The sequence below is a fragment of the Puntigrus tetrazona genome, chromosome 1, assembly GCF_018831695.1.
Source record: "Puntigrus tetrazona isolate hp1 chromosome 1, ASM1883169v1, whole genome shotgun sequence".
Taxonomy (NCBI): domain Eukaryota; kingdom Metazoa; phylum Chordata; class Actinopteri; order Cypriniformes; family Cyprinidae; genus Puntigrus; species Puntigrus tetrazona.
This window is the reverse complement of record NC_056699.1, coordinates 6,674,611-6,694,091: the sequence shown is the minus strand read 5'-3', so window position 1 is coordinate 6,694,091 and position 19,481 is coordinate 6,674,611. Positions and strand designations below refer to the sequence as shown.

The 19,481-nt window shown below is 36.5% G+C and overlaps 1 protein-coding gene across 1 annotated transcript; it reads right to left on the bottom strand.

Moving 5' to 3' along the window:
- Positions 1-398: 398 nt before the first annotated feature.
- LOC122348963 (protein ELFN1-like) lies at positions 399-18,695 on the bottom strand. The gene is given in 4 exon segments (XM_043245219.1): positions 399-2,569; positions 2,572-3,631; positions 6,852-6,930; positions 18,664-18,695. Coding segments are annotated over 2 exon segments (2,433 nt in total). The 5' UTR covers positions 3,278-3,631; positions 6,852-6,930; positions 18,664-18,695; the 3' UTR covers positions 399-842.
- Between the last annotated feature and the right edge of the window lie 786 nt (positions 18,696-19,481).

The window sequence follows — 19,481 nt, the reverse complement described above, 5'->3', positions numbered from 1 at the left end:
GTACATTCATTCTCCAGTATGCAGGACTTGTGTTGAGTTTGTGGGGTCAGTCTTCTCAGTAGCACTGCTTGAAGATCTGTTAATGAAATACAATAGAAAGCCAAAAACAGTTCTACCTGCACAGCTGTGTCTGTATGTAATCACACTGCAGGTGTAAGTCTTAAGGACTTGAAACATTCATTGTATGTTTAAAAATGTAAACTTTACAAAAAAGAATGGAGAACGCATTAAGAGAAGCTTTTCTTCTGAAAAGTTGTTGTTTTAAAATCCAGTAGAGGTGTGCTTCTGTAGCAAATTCAGCAATTGTCCATTGTCGCTAAAGAAGAAAAAAGAGCGTTTTCAAAGTTGCACAGTCTGTATGAAAATCTAAGGTTAGGAAAAAACAGTGTTCGCAGACATTTTGAGTTGTATGTTTTTCCAAGTACACAACAGTCAATACTGTCACAGGACACGGCCATGCGATAACCAAAGATTAATTGTAATAAGAAGAAGAATCAATCTTAACAGTAATACTACTAATCAATGATGGTCATGATGATGATGAGAATGGTGATAATATAATAGTAGTTTATTGTTATTTCCAATATATAAAAATCAAATGTTGAGTTGAGGTTAATACTGTTAAAAGTTTTCTATTCTTACCACTTGGCACGTACACTCACTGCAAGATCTACAGTATCTCGTATTTTGTTTTCATTCTCAAACAGAATGATTGAAAAGAGCTAGCAATACTTCTAAGCTATTTCTCTAAAAGTGAGTGCTCACTTAATCACTGATACTGGCTGGTTTGGTCCAGAGATTTGTGTGGTCTTCTTTAATCGAACGAGCTACAAAAATGGCAATCATGATTTCTGCTGAGCAGAGACTCCTTTCCAGTAGTCCAGAATGTCATGTAGGTCCTCATCTTTGGCAAACTGTACTTTCCTCCTTAACGCGTGGCCTGCTGCAATGTACTCTTCCTCATCCCGATGGCGTTTGCGGTGGAGTTTAAAACGTTCCCACAGGCTAAGAGAAGGCCTACAGCTGTACTCAGGGCTGGAGTAGCCGCTCAGGTTGTGGTACTGCGGTGAGAGCTGTGAATAGGATAGCTCCCGTGGTCTGGTGCGCGTCAGCGGCTCCAGAATGGATGACTTCCGGCTTCCTGAAACCTCTATCGACTCCTCTATATGGTGGGGACCAGGGTAGGAGTGCCTGTGTTCACTGTATTGTCGAATCCGCTCTGCCTCCGCCCTCAGGATCGCAGCGGCTGGAGTGACTGTAATGATTCCTGACTCATCAAGTGGAGATGCCTTCTCAATGTATTTGGATTCTGATCTGTAAGCTCCTTCAGAACGGAAAGAGCGTGGACTACGCAACGAGCCACTCGAGGATGTGCTTGCACGCTTTTGTGGGGCATCCATACTGTGGTGCCTCTGTAGAGGATGGTGATAGCCTCCTTTGTACACTGGAGACAGAAAACCAGACTTGCCTGGTGGATGCTCTGATATAAGGACCAACTGAGGCTCCGCTGTGGAGACAGCACCAGATTTTGCAGCCTGGAATGATGTTGAATCGGATTTGAGTGCATCAATGCAGTTGTTGATGATTTGGTTTACTTTATCCACTTCTTTTGCAATTGTGGATATCTCTGCAACAGATCCCTGGCTGGCTTCTGATGGAGGAATGCTGCATTCCCTAATGCTGCGCTCCGGTTGCTCTGATCTCACTTCCATGTAATTCCCCTTTGTGGTTTTTGGTGTCCCAGAGATCTCTTGCATCTTATACTGATCTGAGTCACTGGCAGTTGGCAAGTATGGCATCCTTTGTATGGTCTCACCAGCAGACAGAATTTGTTTCTGGGACAGCTGTGATATAGTGCCCTGTTCCAGTTCAGTTCCGTATTTCATCTCGATCAAGTTTCTTTTCATCTTTTCCAGCTTCTTGCTCTTTGGCTCGTCTTGTTTTTTGCGCTTTCTCAAGCAATGGAACACTACACCCAGAACAATCAGCATCCCAAAAAGACAACCGATTATGGTCATAATGTAATGAGTGGCAGTTGAATCATTTGCCACATGTTCTTGCAATGGATTTGGTCCTGTGGAGATGGTCAGGCAGGTGTGGTTGAACCTCAGTGAATTGCGAATGGATGCCACACAATATGTGTAGTTCGTGTGAGTTTTAAGGTTCTGTAACTCAATGTCTTCTCTCTGGCTTTTCAGGTTTTGGATATCAGTGAAGAAGCTGTTATTGTACAGGACAAGGATGTACATTTTTCTAAACGGATTTGGAATCTGAATCGAGATTGTCGCACTTGTGTGGGTAATGTCTTTTAGTTTCATTAGAGGACGTGCATCTGGATCCACAAAGGTGGGGCTGATGCTTATGGCCTCCTCTGGAAATGTTCCTGAGGAGCAGTCATCCAGTCCACAAGGGCTTAACATTGTGGGAGTGCACTCATCTGAAGACCCTTGCAGATTTGGTGTCACATTGTCATCACTGCAGACAGAGGAGAGTGCATGGAAGGCATTCCGAAATCTTGGCATCCTGGGGTTCTGACTCAAAAGACTGTAGCCTGAAAAGCCAGGAGGGTGTCGCAAACCATTCGCTCACTTGTCCGGTTTGGGAATGCAACAAGCCAGCGCAGGAATCCCAACAGCTCACAAGAGCAACTGAACGGGTTAGCATAGAGCTCACATGTTGTAAGCTTTGACAGACCACGAAATGTAGGACCATCCAGAAGCTGAATCCTGTTCATCGAGAGGTCGATGTTCTCTATCGCGGGGCATTCCCAGAAGGCATTGGCTGAGACCGTCTCGATCAGGTTAGCCTGAAGATAGAGGTACTGTAAGCGTCCCAATCCTCTCAGCATTCCCTCGGTCAAGTTCCTCAGCTTGTTAAAGCCAATCTGCAACACTTGAAGATTAAATTGGGCTGAGAAAGCCCCATCTTCAATATACGAGATGTCGTTCTTAGTCAGATTCAGGTATGTGAGATTGCCAAAGCGACTTAAGGAAGAAAAGTGGATGCTTCGAATCTTGTTCTCATTGAGTCGCAGGTCAACAATTGTGCTGTTAATGTGCAATGGGATATTTTCATATGGTGGCTGGTTCTGGCTGCAGATTGCCAACCATACAAATCCCTTTTCCCCTTCAATCAGCCAGCAGTCACCCTGAACAACAGGCACCCTAGTCAGTGAGAGGAACACAAGAGTCATAGCCCAGCAAAGTAAGGCACTGGTCACCATACCTCCACCATTTCCACTGGACCCAGAAGAAATGGACATCTGTGCTTCAGCCATAGCTCCAGCTGATTTTTGTTTCTGTCGTTTACACAGGTTATGATCTTTTTAGCAGTTATCCACTGGGTGTTCAACAAGGCTTTGATTGTAATTGGATGTAACAGTTCTGTTAGGAACATCAGCTTGAGAAACACGATTTTTGTTTTTCTCTGTTCAGTGTGCGCTTGGTGTATTGTCACACTGGAAAGGAATCTTCATTTACGACCAGAGTCTTGTTTGTGTGCAATAGCTTTTCAGATAGTGGATCTGAGCATTCCCACGCATAGCCTCCCACAGGGCAGGAAGTGCTTGTGTTTTCCGAGGACATCATTTCTCATCAGATACCCGCTCATGACCAGATTTTCATATTGCGTCCTGCAGAAATAAGAAAGAAAGAACATGATTATTGATATTTGAAAAAAAAACTAGGTCAAGTCATAACAATGCTCCCTCAGTGAGAGTAACAAGAGTACAAAATTATATAAATTTGAATATTTTGCACAGCACATTATGAAATAACCCACTTACCCAAACTTAATGTGCGCTGTACAATTAAGTCCAAATGAACACCCACTAGTTCCATTGTACCTTAATTTCAGACTATTAACAGTGATACTGAGTGCAGAATATTGTCTAGTGGCATTTTGGAGCTATTTTTAAAAAGTCCATTTTTGTTTAGCTGACGCCATGTTTTTCATGTGTTTATAATCATTATGGTTGCTCACCTACCGAGAGCTAAACTTAGCACAGATCAATCACGCAGACACACTCGCACTCTCTCCAAGACCAATTAACGTCTAACAGCTTAGCTCAACCTGATAACGCAAACAAACACTCTATACAGAAGAGTTTACTTTTACGTCTACCCACCTTATTAGCTCATGAGACCCTCAACGTTTGGCTAATGAAGGGAAACCCTTAAAATAGACTGCTTTTTTAATTACGTAGTGACCTAAATCAAACAACTGCTAAAGAAAGAACAACATACATTAAGTGAATAGTTGTTTTAGATATGCAGATATATTTTTGATACATTGCCTGTGCTTCTTTTAAAAGGAAACTGGGTTTCATTTGTGCTCAAACATTTCATTAATTACTCAGAATGTGCTGAATGATTTCTTATGTATCCACACAGAGCTTGTTTGCATTTGTGTGCAAGGGAATAAAAAATTGCTGACCCAACATAACCTACAACATAATTAAAGTACAGTGAAAACCAATATATCATCATCAATTAGATAACACTGGTGCTATTATCTAGTTCATGATGATAAATTGCATTTTCACTCGACTTTGATTCATCTTAGCTGGTTTAAGTTAGATTTAAAGAATATATAAACGATACGTATTTTAAAAATCACTTGAATAAAGAAACATTGTAATGTCGATTGCTTGTTTTTTTTTTTTTTTTTATAGACTTGACCTTTTTGTTAAACATTTCTGGCTTTGGTTCCTAACAGGAGTTAGAACTCCTGCATGTACAGTAACTGTGGAAAGAGCTATGAAACATTTACCACTAGAACACTATTCCTTTTCAAGAAAGGGGTGAATGGAACAATCTTGTAAAACTGCCGTGATTATGTGATAGATAAGCTGTGGCTAGTGCTGGTCTACAGAATGTACATTGTATTGCCGGTGTACTCCATTCTGCTTAAATGGACCAGTCTGATGATGGCGAACATTTTTCTTTATTTAAATCCTGCTATAATTACATTGTATATGTATCTGACTGGGCTTAAAATTGACTGGCAGTCCTGATGTTCTCCATGGCCTGTGTGTGTATGTGCACGCATGCGTGTCTTTGCAGGCCCATTTCATGTTAATGGGAAATGGTTAATGCTGTCTGGTTGACTTCTGACGGTTTACAAAGTGCTTGTTTCACAAAGAGCATTGTAGACTGTATAAAGGGCTGGCAGGAGCAGAGACGGGATGAAAAGAGAGTTCTGTAATTTTAATCTTTCATAGCATTCAAACTGCATATGCTCTTACTTCACAGTGTGCAAAGACTTACACACTACAACTGCAAACAAACCACTGTTCCCATATGTATCCTTTCTATCACTACCAGCATTTTAAATATTCACATATTTATTTATTGTTTATATGCTGTCATCTTTCTCACATGCTGTGTTTTACATTGCTAGGTATATTAATAATATATGCATGTGTGAACTCACATGGGACAGGGACACATTTGTTTCTGTACAGTTCAGAATGAACAGAAATAAGAAATCAATGGAACTATTACCCTCTGTAACAAAGATGTCGTTTTTTTATGCTTTTATTTTTATTCTATATGAATTATTTGTTCTGAATAATTTACGGATAAACCATTTTAGTATCACAATAGACTGTTTTAACAGTGCAGTCGTCATGAGAACAAGCCTTTGGCTGAGTCATTCGCCCCAAAACACTTAACCTGCATGTCAAACCATTCATAAACTTCAAAGGAAATGGCTTATTGTGTTCGCTTCCATGAACTGACTTCGATAAACTACTGCACAGCAAGAGGCGTTCAAACAGTCAGACTAACATTCAGTATTGTGTGTCTGTGTTCAAGTGTCAGAGAGGAAGGGATTGATTTTGTGTGTGTGTGTGTGTGTGTGTGTGTGTGTATGTGAACTTGAATGTAGTTGCTTGTGGCTTAAAATAACACACTCCCTTTTTATGATCAATAAACAACTGTGTGACTCTGTGACATTAGATTAAGCCACTCGCTCTGGGCAAACACACAAGAAGCTGCAATCCCCATATATTTTCCTTCTCTCTCTCTAGCTTCTTGTTTTCTAAGTGGAAATCCCAGAATCTCAGGTTTCTCGATGCAATTTGTGATATTGGAGACATTAGACTATTAGATTCTAAAAGTAAACAGACTGTAAACTGTTAAGATGAATCAAAGTGATATGAAGTGAATAAACACTAATAAATTGCTGAATTAAATACAGAATAATTGATAAACACATATCTTATGAGATATATGCATTGCTTATTCTTTTTTTATATGTGTATATATATATATATATATATATATATATATATATATATATATATATATATATATATATAGCGCTAATAGCACTAATACAAAGCGCTCAGGAAAAGACATAAAACAACTTCCTCCGAAGGCCTCCAAATGTTCAGATAAACACTGCAGAGTGCGTATATAAATGGGCAGTTGCTAATTTGTTGGTGTGTAGATGTGCACTGGAGTGTGTTTGTAAAGCTGAAATAATTGTGTAATGGCCATTGTTTAGTGAGTGGGTGTTCAGTGACACATAATTGGACAGGGTTCAGGTAGCACAGCAAACACGCGTACAGTTCACATCTGCTGAGTTCTCAAAACACCCAGAGGGAAGCCTTTTTGTGTGCCAATCCATCTCTGTCCTCATCTGATTAAGAAAACACGAGAAATCCAAATGTTTCGGTGACTCAGGAAATGCTTTTGAAAACAAGACATAGCATAGGGCCCTACTTTTCTGTGGGGGCTGTCTCCATGGTTACCCTGGTTCTGGTGACAGGCGCTGCTGCCCATAGGGCTATCTGATTTACACAGTTATGATTAGACTGAAACTACAGATGGCGTGGAACTTCCTACCTAGTCGATGCCACAGACAGGAGACAAACCTGAAGCAGTGGTGCGTGATCAGGCTCTGTAGATGAGTATGTAGAATGAACTGTGGGGAGGAAGAAGAGGTTTATGACTGATGTGGCAGGCTTCAGGTGCATTCACACCTCACAGTATGAGCGATCTTTGACCTCCATGTGAAAAGCGCCATGGAAGGCTGATTTTACAAGGTTGCTCGGTAGTGAGAAGGTGGGAATTATACACAATAGTTAAAAAAAACCCACATAAGACATGTGAGAAAAAGTCATTTTGAAATCCAGTTTTATTTGTTGAATTTAAAGCATAATGTCGAAGTTTCTGGTAATTTAGTCTGTTTCCTGACATACTTTACTGTTCTAAGCTTGGTCTAAGTATTTATGCGTTTATATTTAAATGAATGCCTTTATTCAGCGAGGATGGATTACGTTAAATCAAAACTGTCATTAACAACGTTACAAAATATTGATGTAAAAAAAAAAAAAAAAATTGTCTTTTTGAACATTTTCTATTTATAGAAAACTCCAGTGTCACAGTTTCAGTGAAATATTAAGCAGCACAGCTGTTTTCAATATTAATCATAATGAAAACGTTTCTTGATTATCAAATCAGCATATTAGAACGATTTCTGGGATCACATGACACTGAAGACTGGAGACATGATGCTGAAAATCACAAGAATAAATACCTTTTTGAAACATGTAGTTATTTTAATTGCAGTAATATTTCATTAGCTATCTATTTACATCTGATACACGCTAAAACCTTACCATAAAGTCTTATTAACACTTAACATTTAGATAATACATTTCTGCATTTGCATAGAAATGTTATGGAAATAAACAACATTGAAAACCTCTCCCTTGCCCAAATTAAAAGAAATTGGGGTATATTTAAAATACGTAAACAGATGTAGCCGTGACCTGATGTCATAAAATAATTTTATTTTCTGTTTGGTTATGTGCGAGACAAAATTGCTATTGATTTTCTAGTCAAAGTACTTTTATGCATTTCATAAAAAATAATGTTCTTAGGGTAGCCTTTTTAAGCAGTGGGCTACATCTCATTGCATTCAAAAAATAATATATAATACACACACACGTCGTGTTTCCATGTTTTATGGCAATTCTCCATAGGCGTAATGGTTTTATACTGTATGAGTGTATGAGTTAATGTCCTACACCTAAACCTACCTCTTGCAGAAAACTACTGGCATGTTTTGTAAGCTTGTTTCCTCATGGGGTCCTACAAATATCCCCACAAGGTCAAAATATACTGCTATTCCTATCCTTGTGAGGACATTTGGTCCCCATAATGTGATAAATACCAGTTGCACGCACACACACACTTTTATAATGATTATTCAATAAGACGGTCTTCAGTTCACAACACTGCTCTACCAAAGCACAAGCTCAGTCTGTATTCCATCTTCTGATTTTTCAGCAGCACCTCTCATGTAACGATGCACCATGTGGCTTGTGGTCTGATATTCATTTGCTGTTCTTTCTAAAACCAGCAGCAGACAGGAGTCAATGCTGAAATTGTTATAAACCTTGAAATGCTCGAGAGACTGATGCTTCCTTCCATTGCTTAATGCACTGGAAGTGTTGACTTTAAGATAATGCGCTCTAAAGATGCTGCTTTTGGAAATGCATTTTAAGTATGTAATTACTTGAGAGAAATTCCGTCATTATTTGGGTGTGTGTGTTTTTCAGTTTTTTCTGTTATGCGCTCATACAAGAAGATTAGACTGCGCATTGGCTCTGAGTAAAAGTGTCAGGTCTATTTGCTGCCAGCTTTGACAAAGCTGCATAAATTTGCACGTCTTTCCACAGCGTGGAGCTATTTTTGAACTTGGCAGCCATTGATATAGAGTTTATCCTGGAACAAGAGGAGAAGAAGAAGAAGAAAAAAAAAAACAGAAGCCATGGCATACAAAGTGCAGATTGTGCAAGACCAAAGATCTTCCCTGATGAGACCACCAAGGATTCCCTCTGCACAGAAGCTAAGCCTAGTCACATAACATTAAAGAGAGCTCACTCGAAACTGAAGCTTCTGTCATCGGTTTACTCGCTAAGCTGTTATATTTAGGTGATAAACGCGTGCTGTTGTCTTTTGCGGTTCTCTTGTTTTCGGTTCGTCACGACGTGCAATGTGTCATTTATTTACAAAGTTGCATTAATTAACACAGATGATTTACAGCGCTGGGCAGATTCTTTCACTTCATGTGAAGCCAAATATTGTGTAAATGCTGTCTGATTCATTTATATGTAACATGTACTGCCCTGCAGATTAGTGATGTGAAGCGCACTGGATTAAAGCATCGCTTCATTGTAAATGTTGTTTGTGTATCTGTGTGAGAGCGAGGGTGCTTAAGCATATGAAATTGGCCCTGGGAAATTCTGATGCTTAATGACGTTCCTTCACACTCCAGAAATCTGTTCCATTGCTTTGTGGAGCACAGATCACGAACACAGGCAAAAACTAATATGCATTATTACATTTTAAAAAACACCACGCTACAAACTGGTAACTAAAGTTGCAAGGCAGGGGAGTCTGAGTCATTTTTGGCGAAGTCTGAAACTGATTAGCATGTTATATGTTATTATAATCAGAGTTTGACAAGTTACTTTCGAATTGTCATATATTATATATTGCTATAGTTACTGTCTTTTAAATAAATTAGTTACATTACAATATTACTAAACTGTAATGCGTTACACTACTTTTGCGTTACTTTTTATGTTTTAAATAGACCTGTACATGTTTTTAATCAATCAAATAATGTGCCAATTAATTAATCTAAAAGAACAAGATTAACATACATGTAAGTTTTTATCTTATTTTATTTTAAAGATAATAATTATTGTGAATTAAGAAAAAAAACACTTAATCGACATTACAAGTAGCTTTAGAAATAAATATTTTAATTTAACATACAAATATTGTGAAATATGAAACAATAAAAAAATGAAGAAAAAAGAAACAATAGTATAAATAAAAAAAACGAACAGCGCCACTATGTTGATAAGGGAGTTATTCAGTCATTCATCAGTTCATTCAGATTGATTCGATTGGTTCCTTCAGAAACAAAGCAGGATGGCTCACTAAATCATTGATTCGCTGAATTAATGGATTTATTAATGAGAAGCTGCTGTGTGTTGATCTGAGACGCACAACAGTTCTTCTAGAGATTTATTTTAAGCTGGGTACTGATAATGTGTATTCCCACCTATATATGAATTTTTAGGTAAATACTTCTGTGTAACCCTTTTTTGTCTTTCTACCAGTTAGTGATAATTCTGAAAGAAACACGCAGTGTTTATAATAACATCTGACTAACATAATGCTTATATTTCAGCGTTGCTGATGAGGTCAGGTTATCTTAGCAAATAGTTTGCTATTGGCAAAGAATGAATTCAGACCAACGTGAAAAAGACCAACGATTGTGAAATGTGCTAATATTTCATGACGATTTTCTCTCTTTTTTGAGAGACAACTACTTTATACACAGCGCACTTAAAGGTTTAAAATGTAAAAAAATGTTACATGATTTTTTATTCACTTAGAAACTGTGTTACCGATGCATGAAAGGGAGTTAATAGTTTAATCAATAATAGGGTGACTTTAATATTGTAAACTAGCTTTTTTAAATTTGAATTTTTTAGTATTTTTAGTACTTAAAAGCCTAAACATATTTGTTGACAAAGAATAATATTTTCATATAATATTTATATTTATTGCAGTGATCAAAAACAATATTTCACCATCAAAAAGCTTCTACTTTCTATGATGTTTTCTAGATATGGCTTTATTCCATATAACAGCAACAGTACGCAATATTTAAAGCCATCAATCATGTATTCCACAGAATCACTTTTTTTGTACATTAGAAGTGTATTGAAGCTTTAAAAGGGAGGACTGAAAAAAAAATATGTTGCACTTTGTGCGTCACTATAATAAACATGGCGAACAATAATACACCCAAATGATTCCCTATTTCTCTCAGCACATTTAATCAGAGTTGAGAGCCAGAACTATGTGTTTTATAATGCTGAGTGTTTTTAAGATGCTGTGTAATACCTGAAGTAAAGTTTTCTTGCATGTTGTTATTGCATGCTGATGCTGTTTAGATTCCCCACTGACTTTTTCTCAGCTGGACCTCACAGTGATGGCAGCTCTCTAATTAAAGCAGAATACATTACCTATAATGAGTAAGAAAGTGTGTGTGTGTGTGTTTTGTCATGGAGCTTTACACGCATGCATGGATTACAAGTTTGCATTTGATTTGTTTAAGGATATGGTCCCAGAATACAGTCATCATGATGTATTAGTGTTTGAAGAAGATAATCACGAGGAAACTGCAGCAGAGGTACAGAGTCAAACTGAGTCGTTTGGCTTACTCCTCAGTATTTTGGCAGTGTGAATATATTTACTGAAGGATATGAATGCTTGCTGTAATTTAGTTTTTGTGTAAATCTCAACGGTTGTTATAAGCTGACTGCGTTTGCTCTCTGTTAATTCTGTCTGTATTCTTGCTGTCTGCATTGTCAGACCCAAAACGGATTTTCTTCATATTGACAACTGGTTGCTGAAAACATCAAAATAACTACAGTATTTAATATACAGACACACAAGGAGTGTACAGTATTTACTGTAGAGCGCGATGAATGCTCATTGTGTCTAAAATCACTGCTAAAATGAGTTAATGTTGCAAAGCACTCAAAACATTCTTTTTGTCTTGTTTGCATTAGTTTGCGTCTCTGCTTAGACAGACGTGTCTTCTCTGGGTAGTTGCTACTCCGGTGACTTTTGCATAAGCAGCAACCTCAAATGTTGAGTTTAATAGGAATGTGAAATTTGTTACGAAAAATAAAATTCCTGTCTTCAGGATATATGGGGGAATGATTACTGATAAAACAATATAAAAACACATTTTTATATAGTCACCAATGCTGCATTTATTGGATTAGAAATACAGTAATACTGAGAAATATTATTGCAATTTAAATGTTTTCTGATTACATTTATTTTTGAATATAGTTTATTTCTGTAATGAGAAGCTGATTTCTTTGCATTATTGCTCAGGTCTTCAGTGTCACATGATCATTCTAAAATCTCAATTTGCTGCTTAAGAAATTTTTGTCTTATCACTGTTGAACGCCATATTTTTTTATTAACGTGTGATTGATGAACAAGTGTACTAATATATTTTTTCTTCTTAAATCTTACTGCTCCTTTTAAAAAAAAACTACTATATAAATCCTAATTAAATCTAAATATAAACAAATTATATATGCACAAAAATATTAATAAACACTATAATTTTTCATTATAACGTTAGGTAGATCGAAATGACTCGTGTGAATATATTAAAACAGTGGTAAACTCCCAATTCGAACAGATCAAAATAGTTTAGCTTAAATATTCTAAAACCTGACTTAAATTAAATCTAATTTAATTTCCACAACAACCATGAAAGCACCTAATCACATGATAATAATCGGCAAGCTTGCAGCAGGTTATGCTCAAGCAAGAACCACTGCGCATTTTATTCAGACAAACTCAGCGTGAAATCTTCACAGCATTCACACTTTTAGTAAATTGGGGATATCACGTGTTATTTAAGAGCCCTAATAAGAAAAAAATCTTTATTTTCAGTTGAATCCTAATGAATCCAATATCCGTGAAACTGAGAAACACTGCTGTTAGGAGGCGAGGAACGTGGTCTAAAAGGAAGGTACGAGATCAGCTTCCTTTCAAAGATTTGCTTCCTCTTTCCCGTTTCTACTCAAAGACACACATCTAAAGAATAAGAGCTGACAGCGTCTCTCTTTATACACATGAACAAAACCTGCAAACTAAAGGATTTCTCACATAGCGTAGAGGAGAATAAAACAAGCAGCTCAAGACACAGATGGCGGCCAGCCCTCCCTTCTTCCTCTTTCTCTGGGGTCTGCAGCGCTCTTCTTGACACCTGGTCATCATGACATTCTCCATTTAGCTGTTCAACATCACCAGCCAGATGAGAATGTGTATAAAAGATGAGAGGCTAACTGACAAGATGAAAGGATGTGCGGAGAAAAGATGAGGTTTTTGTAAAATCACATGCACAAACACATGCGCTCTGTCTCTTTAATGCCCTTCATTTCAGTTCTCTGCTGTGTTGGACTTTTTTAAGCTTAGAAGTTTTAAGAGGATGTGTTTTAATAAAGAAAACGCAGAGGCAGCTGATGGTGACATTTAAAGGAATAGTTCATCAAAGATGAAGATTCTGTCATTCTGTCCCGTGTGTTCTTCAGACCCCATTAATTTTTCCAGTGGAACAAAAATGCAAAAATTATATTGTATTTTCATCAACAAAAAACGGTTTAAGCCCATTATTAAAAATGTTGCTTTAGTGTGTCAGTAGGAAATATTTTACATTTACAAACGTTCATTCTAAAATTAATTGCAGTAACCCAATGAGATTTCTGTTTGCACACAGATCTGATCTCATCATCATCCAGTCTGTCTGGAATGAAAAAATAACAAACATTAATAAATAAATGCTGTTCGTTTTTAATTCTCTGTTTTTAACAGAGCTATTTTATCATTGATAATAAGAAGAAATCAGCATATTAGTTATTTTTAATGACCATGTGACACTGAAGTCTAGAAGCGACCCTGTTGCTTTTTAAATTATAATAGTTATTTTAAGCGTATAATATTTCATAATATTGCTTTAACAAAGCCTTGATTAACACCATTAAAAAATCGTACTAACTCCAAATTATTATCAATTTTAATAATATCATGAATAGTGTCAGCTGAACATTGCATTTTGGGTTTAAATATATAAATGAATTCAGCAGAACACTATTTTAATGCTGTTACTTTGAATGATCTGGTAGTTCTGTGAAGGAATGTAAAGATCTGCTCTTGATCTTGTATCTGTTAGTTTCTTTATTTCCCCTTCCTGTGGTAAAGTCTATAATATCATTCTTTTATTTATATTTTTTTCTTGTTGAGTGAGATTTGAGTCCTCTGCAGCTGTCGTGATGTGGTGGTGGATTTGAGTTTTGTTGTTATTGGTTTTCTTTATCTTCTCTTATTATTATGGCCTGCTTGGGAAACCACAATGCAGTCCATAACAACGCTATTATTTCTTTTGCACTTTTATTGTTATAGTGCTCAGGGCACAGACCTCGTGGGGTTAACCTTCCAGTGTTCATCTCAATGCGATATAGCCCGTCCTTATGCTTCTATATCCAAACCATACCTCACTGCCGACAGCGTGAGGACATAATTACAGCAAATTCAACAGAAAAACACAAGCTGAATAGATCGGGAGCATTGCAGTCCGCTGTGCAATGCTCAAAAGCTTTCATTGAGCACAGCGTGATCTGAGGACACCGTCTGCCACCTGTTAGGAAAGCAGGGAATGAGCTTGGTTTGATACTTGTTCCTCTTCCTATACAGAAGGTCTGGTTTTTGACCCTGCTTCCAGGTCTCACACCTCAGATCTGTCTCGCGCAGCCCAGCTCCAAAGCAACTCCTCAATATCTCTGGTGCTGCAATTCACTCAAAGAAAGTACGTATACTATGCAACTAAAGGTCAAGTGCTAAGGTTAAACTTTGAGAGTGGAGAAGAATGCTGAAAAAATGCAAGAAAGTAAAAATATAGCCAGATCCGGTTGAATAAGCTCCGTCTGGGCTCTAAGTAATTGCATATTATTCAGCTGGATATAAACATAATCATTCAAAAGGTTGGGGTCAGTAGTAATTTTTATTGCATTTTTACTAAATCAATTCAGGCGTAGTGAGCATGAGATCTGAAATATATACATATGTAAATTATGATATACAATTCATTTAAATATATGCATTACCACAAAAACAACACGCTTTCAATTCTGTGATCTAAGAAATGTATAGCAGTGAGTATGTTTCATGCAAGAGCTTACACCAATTATTCTTAATATCTTGACATGATTTTGCTCTTAACCGCTATTTTTTATGTTTTGTGGCTCATTCGATGTGTCCGTGCCTATTCACATTTTGACGTCAAAAACGGCAAAACTATGTGATTTCAAACTCAATTTTGAAAATTAAATGCGCTCAATGTAAATGTAAAACATCAAATTTGGCTGACAGACAATATTATTATATTTATGCTTGATTTTTCATGAAACACTAGCAAAATGGTAGTATCATATACTATAGTAGCACGGTAATGTCTTACAAACAGAAATGTAGTTGCAAATCATTCAATAACATAGATTCCAGATCCCAGTCCAGAGGTTCTGGATCTGGTTCTCAGACAAATGAAGCCCTTTGCTTAAATAAATTCATTAGATGTATTGGGTGTGTTTTTCCCTTAGGATCAGCATAAATTCAAGTTGGGATAGAGCTAAAGCAAACCTTAAGCCTTAGGCTTATACATCTATCAGCAGCTGATCCCTCTCATTATGGAGCTTGACTGATACGGTCAGCCATCTTCCTTTTGAATAACACACAGCCATCGTAACCGACCTATCGTGTCCCCACGGTGATCTACGGCACCTTCTGATGGATTGTGTTTACTTTCCCGAGTGAAAAAAATGGACAGACAAACTGTACACGTCTCGACGGAGGTGAGTAAATGCTTGCTAGGTTTCTATTAGCTGTGCTAAGGAGGGATTATGTTGTCTTGGGGGAGTCAAAGCTTTGTAAGCGAATGAATCCCAAACCTCTAAATCCTATTAGCTGCATACGGAGGTGAGGGAACACAGAGCCATGGCTTAACCTTAAGACTGACAGGCGCACAAATTGTGTTTCATTGCATCTGTTTGTCCTCTCTCTTTCAGCACAACACAAACACCACGCCAACCCTAATAGAAATGGTAAGGGTCTCTAAAAACCTGATTCATATCTGTTCGGGTTGCTTTAAATGATGGTTTTTCGCTATGGTTTCTCCATCCCAATCTTACTTGAAGCATGTCGTCGTCACCGAATGTGTGCGGTGATAGGAAGGCATTAAGACCCGTCTGAATTCAGTGTTTGCATAACATCCTGTCTAGATGCCTTCATCAATCACTTTTTGAAGGCGGAATTGATATTTTCTTTGCTGTCAGTGGTTTTTTATAGTGTGTGTGTGTGTGTGTGTGTGTGCGTTTCTTTTTTTTTGACTCATGTATGACTCATAAAAAAATAAATAAAAATCAGAATTGTACTTTAGTTGGTGTATCTTTGCTTGGTTATTTCTGAACTTCACTCAATGTGTTGTAGATTATCAGACCTTGCATTTAGTGCCTTGGAAGCCCGTCTGAAATCAGTTTAAATGTTTTGGTGGGTCAGACTTTTAAATGATTTTTAAAAGGCAACACTTATTTAATAGTTAAAAGTAAAAACAGTAATATTGCAGGAAATTTTATTACAATTTAAAGTAACTGAATTATGCTGAGTTTTCAGCATGCTTACACCAGTCACATGATGCTTCAGAAATAATTGTAATATGCTGCTGATTTGGTGTTTAAGAAACATTTCTCATGATTATCTACTGCTTAATATTTTGTGGAAATAGTGATGCTTTTTTATTATTATTAAAGTTATAAAGAATGGCATTTTAATAGAAAACTTTTTAAAAAGAAAAATGTGCACAGTTTTCATTTATGAGAATGGATTTTTTTAATTATTTTTGTCTATTCAATGCAAAAAATTGCAGACAGAAAAAATAATAGGTCAAGGCTATTCTCTGAACTACTTGGGGCGATAAGTATATAAAACATGTATGCATGTAGAAACATAGTACCATGGCATTACCGTATAAAAATAAAAAATTAATAAAGGTAAGGCCAACAAGTTAAAGCATCAAGCATCTGGTTTATTTTACCTTATTTTCTTGTTCATAGTTGATGTTTAAAATTGAATTTGATAAACCTAATGCGATATATAGACTTTTTAGCAGTCAGCAAAACATTAAAAATCTGTTGCATTTTGTGTCAAATTAAAACCATGCAAAAAACATTTGCTCTATAGGTCTCAGATGTTTGGAGCCACTGCATGTTACTTGCATAAGCATGCATCTCTGTGTGCGTGTCTATACACAAGGAGAAAGAACAATGAGAAGAAATGAGCTTTCTTGCTCTATCTCTTTCTCTGTCCATTTTTCTTCCCCAGCCTCAAAATGAATCTGCTGTTCTGTTACAAAAAAAGGAAAATAAAATAAACTTTTTTTTGGTGAAGGAGAAACAAGCTGGTTGGAGGGAGGAGAAGGAAATGGATAAAGATATGCATTAGTCAGAGGACAGGAGTGCAGGAGAAAGCCCATGAATCTCAATCTAACTTTATTCAGCTGGGACCAGGAAAGAGCAAGCCAGCAAGGTCATCTGAGACTGAGTGACGGAAGCAATTACAAAAGCCTGCCAGGCCCGTTGTGATTGGTCATCTCGCTCTTTGATCAATGTCAAGGAATTTTTTTTTCCTGCCCTTAACACTCAATAGTTTAGTATGAGAGACATATAGCTTATGGTGTAGGTGTCAGCATTCATATATGAGGGATTTTAATGATGATTAAACATGGAAATGTTTTGTGGATATATATATATATATATATATATATATATATATATATATATATATATATATATATATATATATAGAATATGGTATTATGTTGCTAAAATATTTTATTGCAAATGTATCATTCAAAAGTTGTAATTATTTTTAAAGACAACATTACTTTAAGCCAGCAAGGATGCATTAAATTCAAAGTGACAGAAAATATGTTCATAATGTTCACATTAACATCACTCTTTCAAACTTAAATAATTCTAACAGTTTTATGGTTTCTGCAAAGAATATTAAGCTACACAACTGTTTTTTCAGCATCAATAATAATAAGAAATGTTTCTTGAGCACCAAGAAACATTTGAAAGGTTTCTTGGAACCTTTCAAATGCCCTAAAAAGGACAAAGGTTCTTTAGATTTTTAAAGGTTCTTGAAATGGACCTGTCCACTGAAAGGTTCTTTGGGGAGAACCATCACTGAAAAACACGATTCTGGAACCTTTACTTTAAGAATGAATGTGTTTGTGACTCTGTAAATAACCAAAATGTGTGTGGAATACAGGACTGACAACTACAACTACAACCTGCAGCATCCCTAACAGTTTTTGTACAGTTCTTTTGCTTGTTTCCTAAGCAGAATAGACAAACCCCTCGACAGCTTTTCACAATAGCAAACAATCACTGGAGATGTATAATTTGTCTATAAAGGACAGTCCAACGCTGTTTGAACATCAAGTACCTGACTGAATGATATAGCAAACGCTTTCAGTGCCAGAACATTCTGTTCTGAAATCAAAGCTTAGTGTTAAAGACCACATCACCCAGTGGTACATAACAGTACGATACAATGGAATTGAAGCTACATACGTTTAGACCTGACCTCGATGTAAGCTCTATCATCACAGCAAAACTGTGAGAAATTACTGTACATTTGACCCCTTTGCCTTGGCCCTCAGTTGCTCAACACTACTGACTGTGTTTGCTTTTGATAGCATTCCTTTTCTGTTTACAGAAGCATATTCAGCTTAATCCAGTGTTTTTATGTGTATTTGTTAGCAAAGAAACAAGAACAGCCTAAAATATATTTAAATATATTTAATTTTCCTCCAGTAGCATTCCTCATTTGCAGCATCTTCAGCAAATGAGATGAAACTATCTCTTCTGCACCCTATTTATTGTATTATTCCCTTTGGTCATCATTTATCAAACTTGCTTACTATCATTAGGCCATAACTAGAGGTCTAAATCATGTATCTGTGTAGATGTAAATGTCTTACCCACTAAGCTGCAGAGATCCGATTGGTGTTCCTAGTTACTCAAGTATCCAGTCAGGATGTCCTTTGAGAAGATCTGCAAACACACATAGAATATAAGGATTGAGTCCTAAAATTATTTGCTATTTTTATTGTACAAGACTTCACAAACCAAGCAGAATAAAATAACTTTCTGACGAAACTTAACCACCCAAGGAGCCGTATCTACAGACCAGAATATCACAGACACTGCTGTTATGATTTTTATTATGACTCCACTAAATTTAAGATTTACGTTTTTGAATTGTATATATAATTTTTTTGCCTAATTTGTGTTGATAGTTTAGTGAGAAAACTATTTACACCAAGACATTTCACAAATAATTACAAAGCAACAGGTAACATTGAATTAAACTTAATTTTGAGTAAAAGGATGAAATAGTATTTTCTCCAATTGCCTTTTAATTACCACTTTGACGTGTGTCAGCCATGGCATCTATTTAATAATTTGAATTAAAATAAAATTTATACGCAGTTGCATTCTGTGTTGCATTCTGTTTTATAATGTACTTAAATGCCGTGGTGCATAATTGTCACTTGCAATAAGTAGTGTAAATAGAATCCATTGCTATTTGCACTTAGTGTTTATGTTAGGTTCGACTGAGTTATGTATTATTTTATATGTTTTAATCCAAATACTTGGTCTTCTGATTTCCCTAACAAACAAGGATATCATTGCTTTATCATAACAGAAGTACTTTAACATTGGGTATTGAATAAAGTGTGTATGAAAGTATTGATACCATAATATAAATTTATTTATTCTAATTTATCCTTTATAT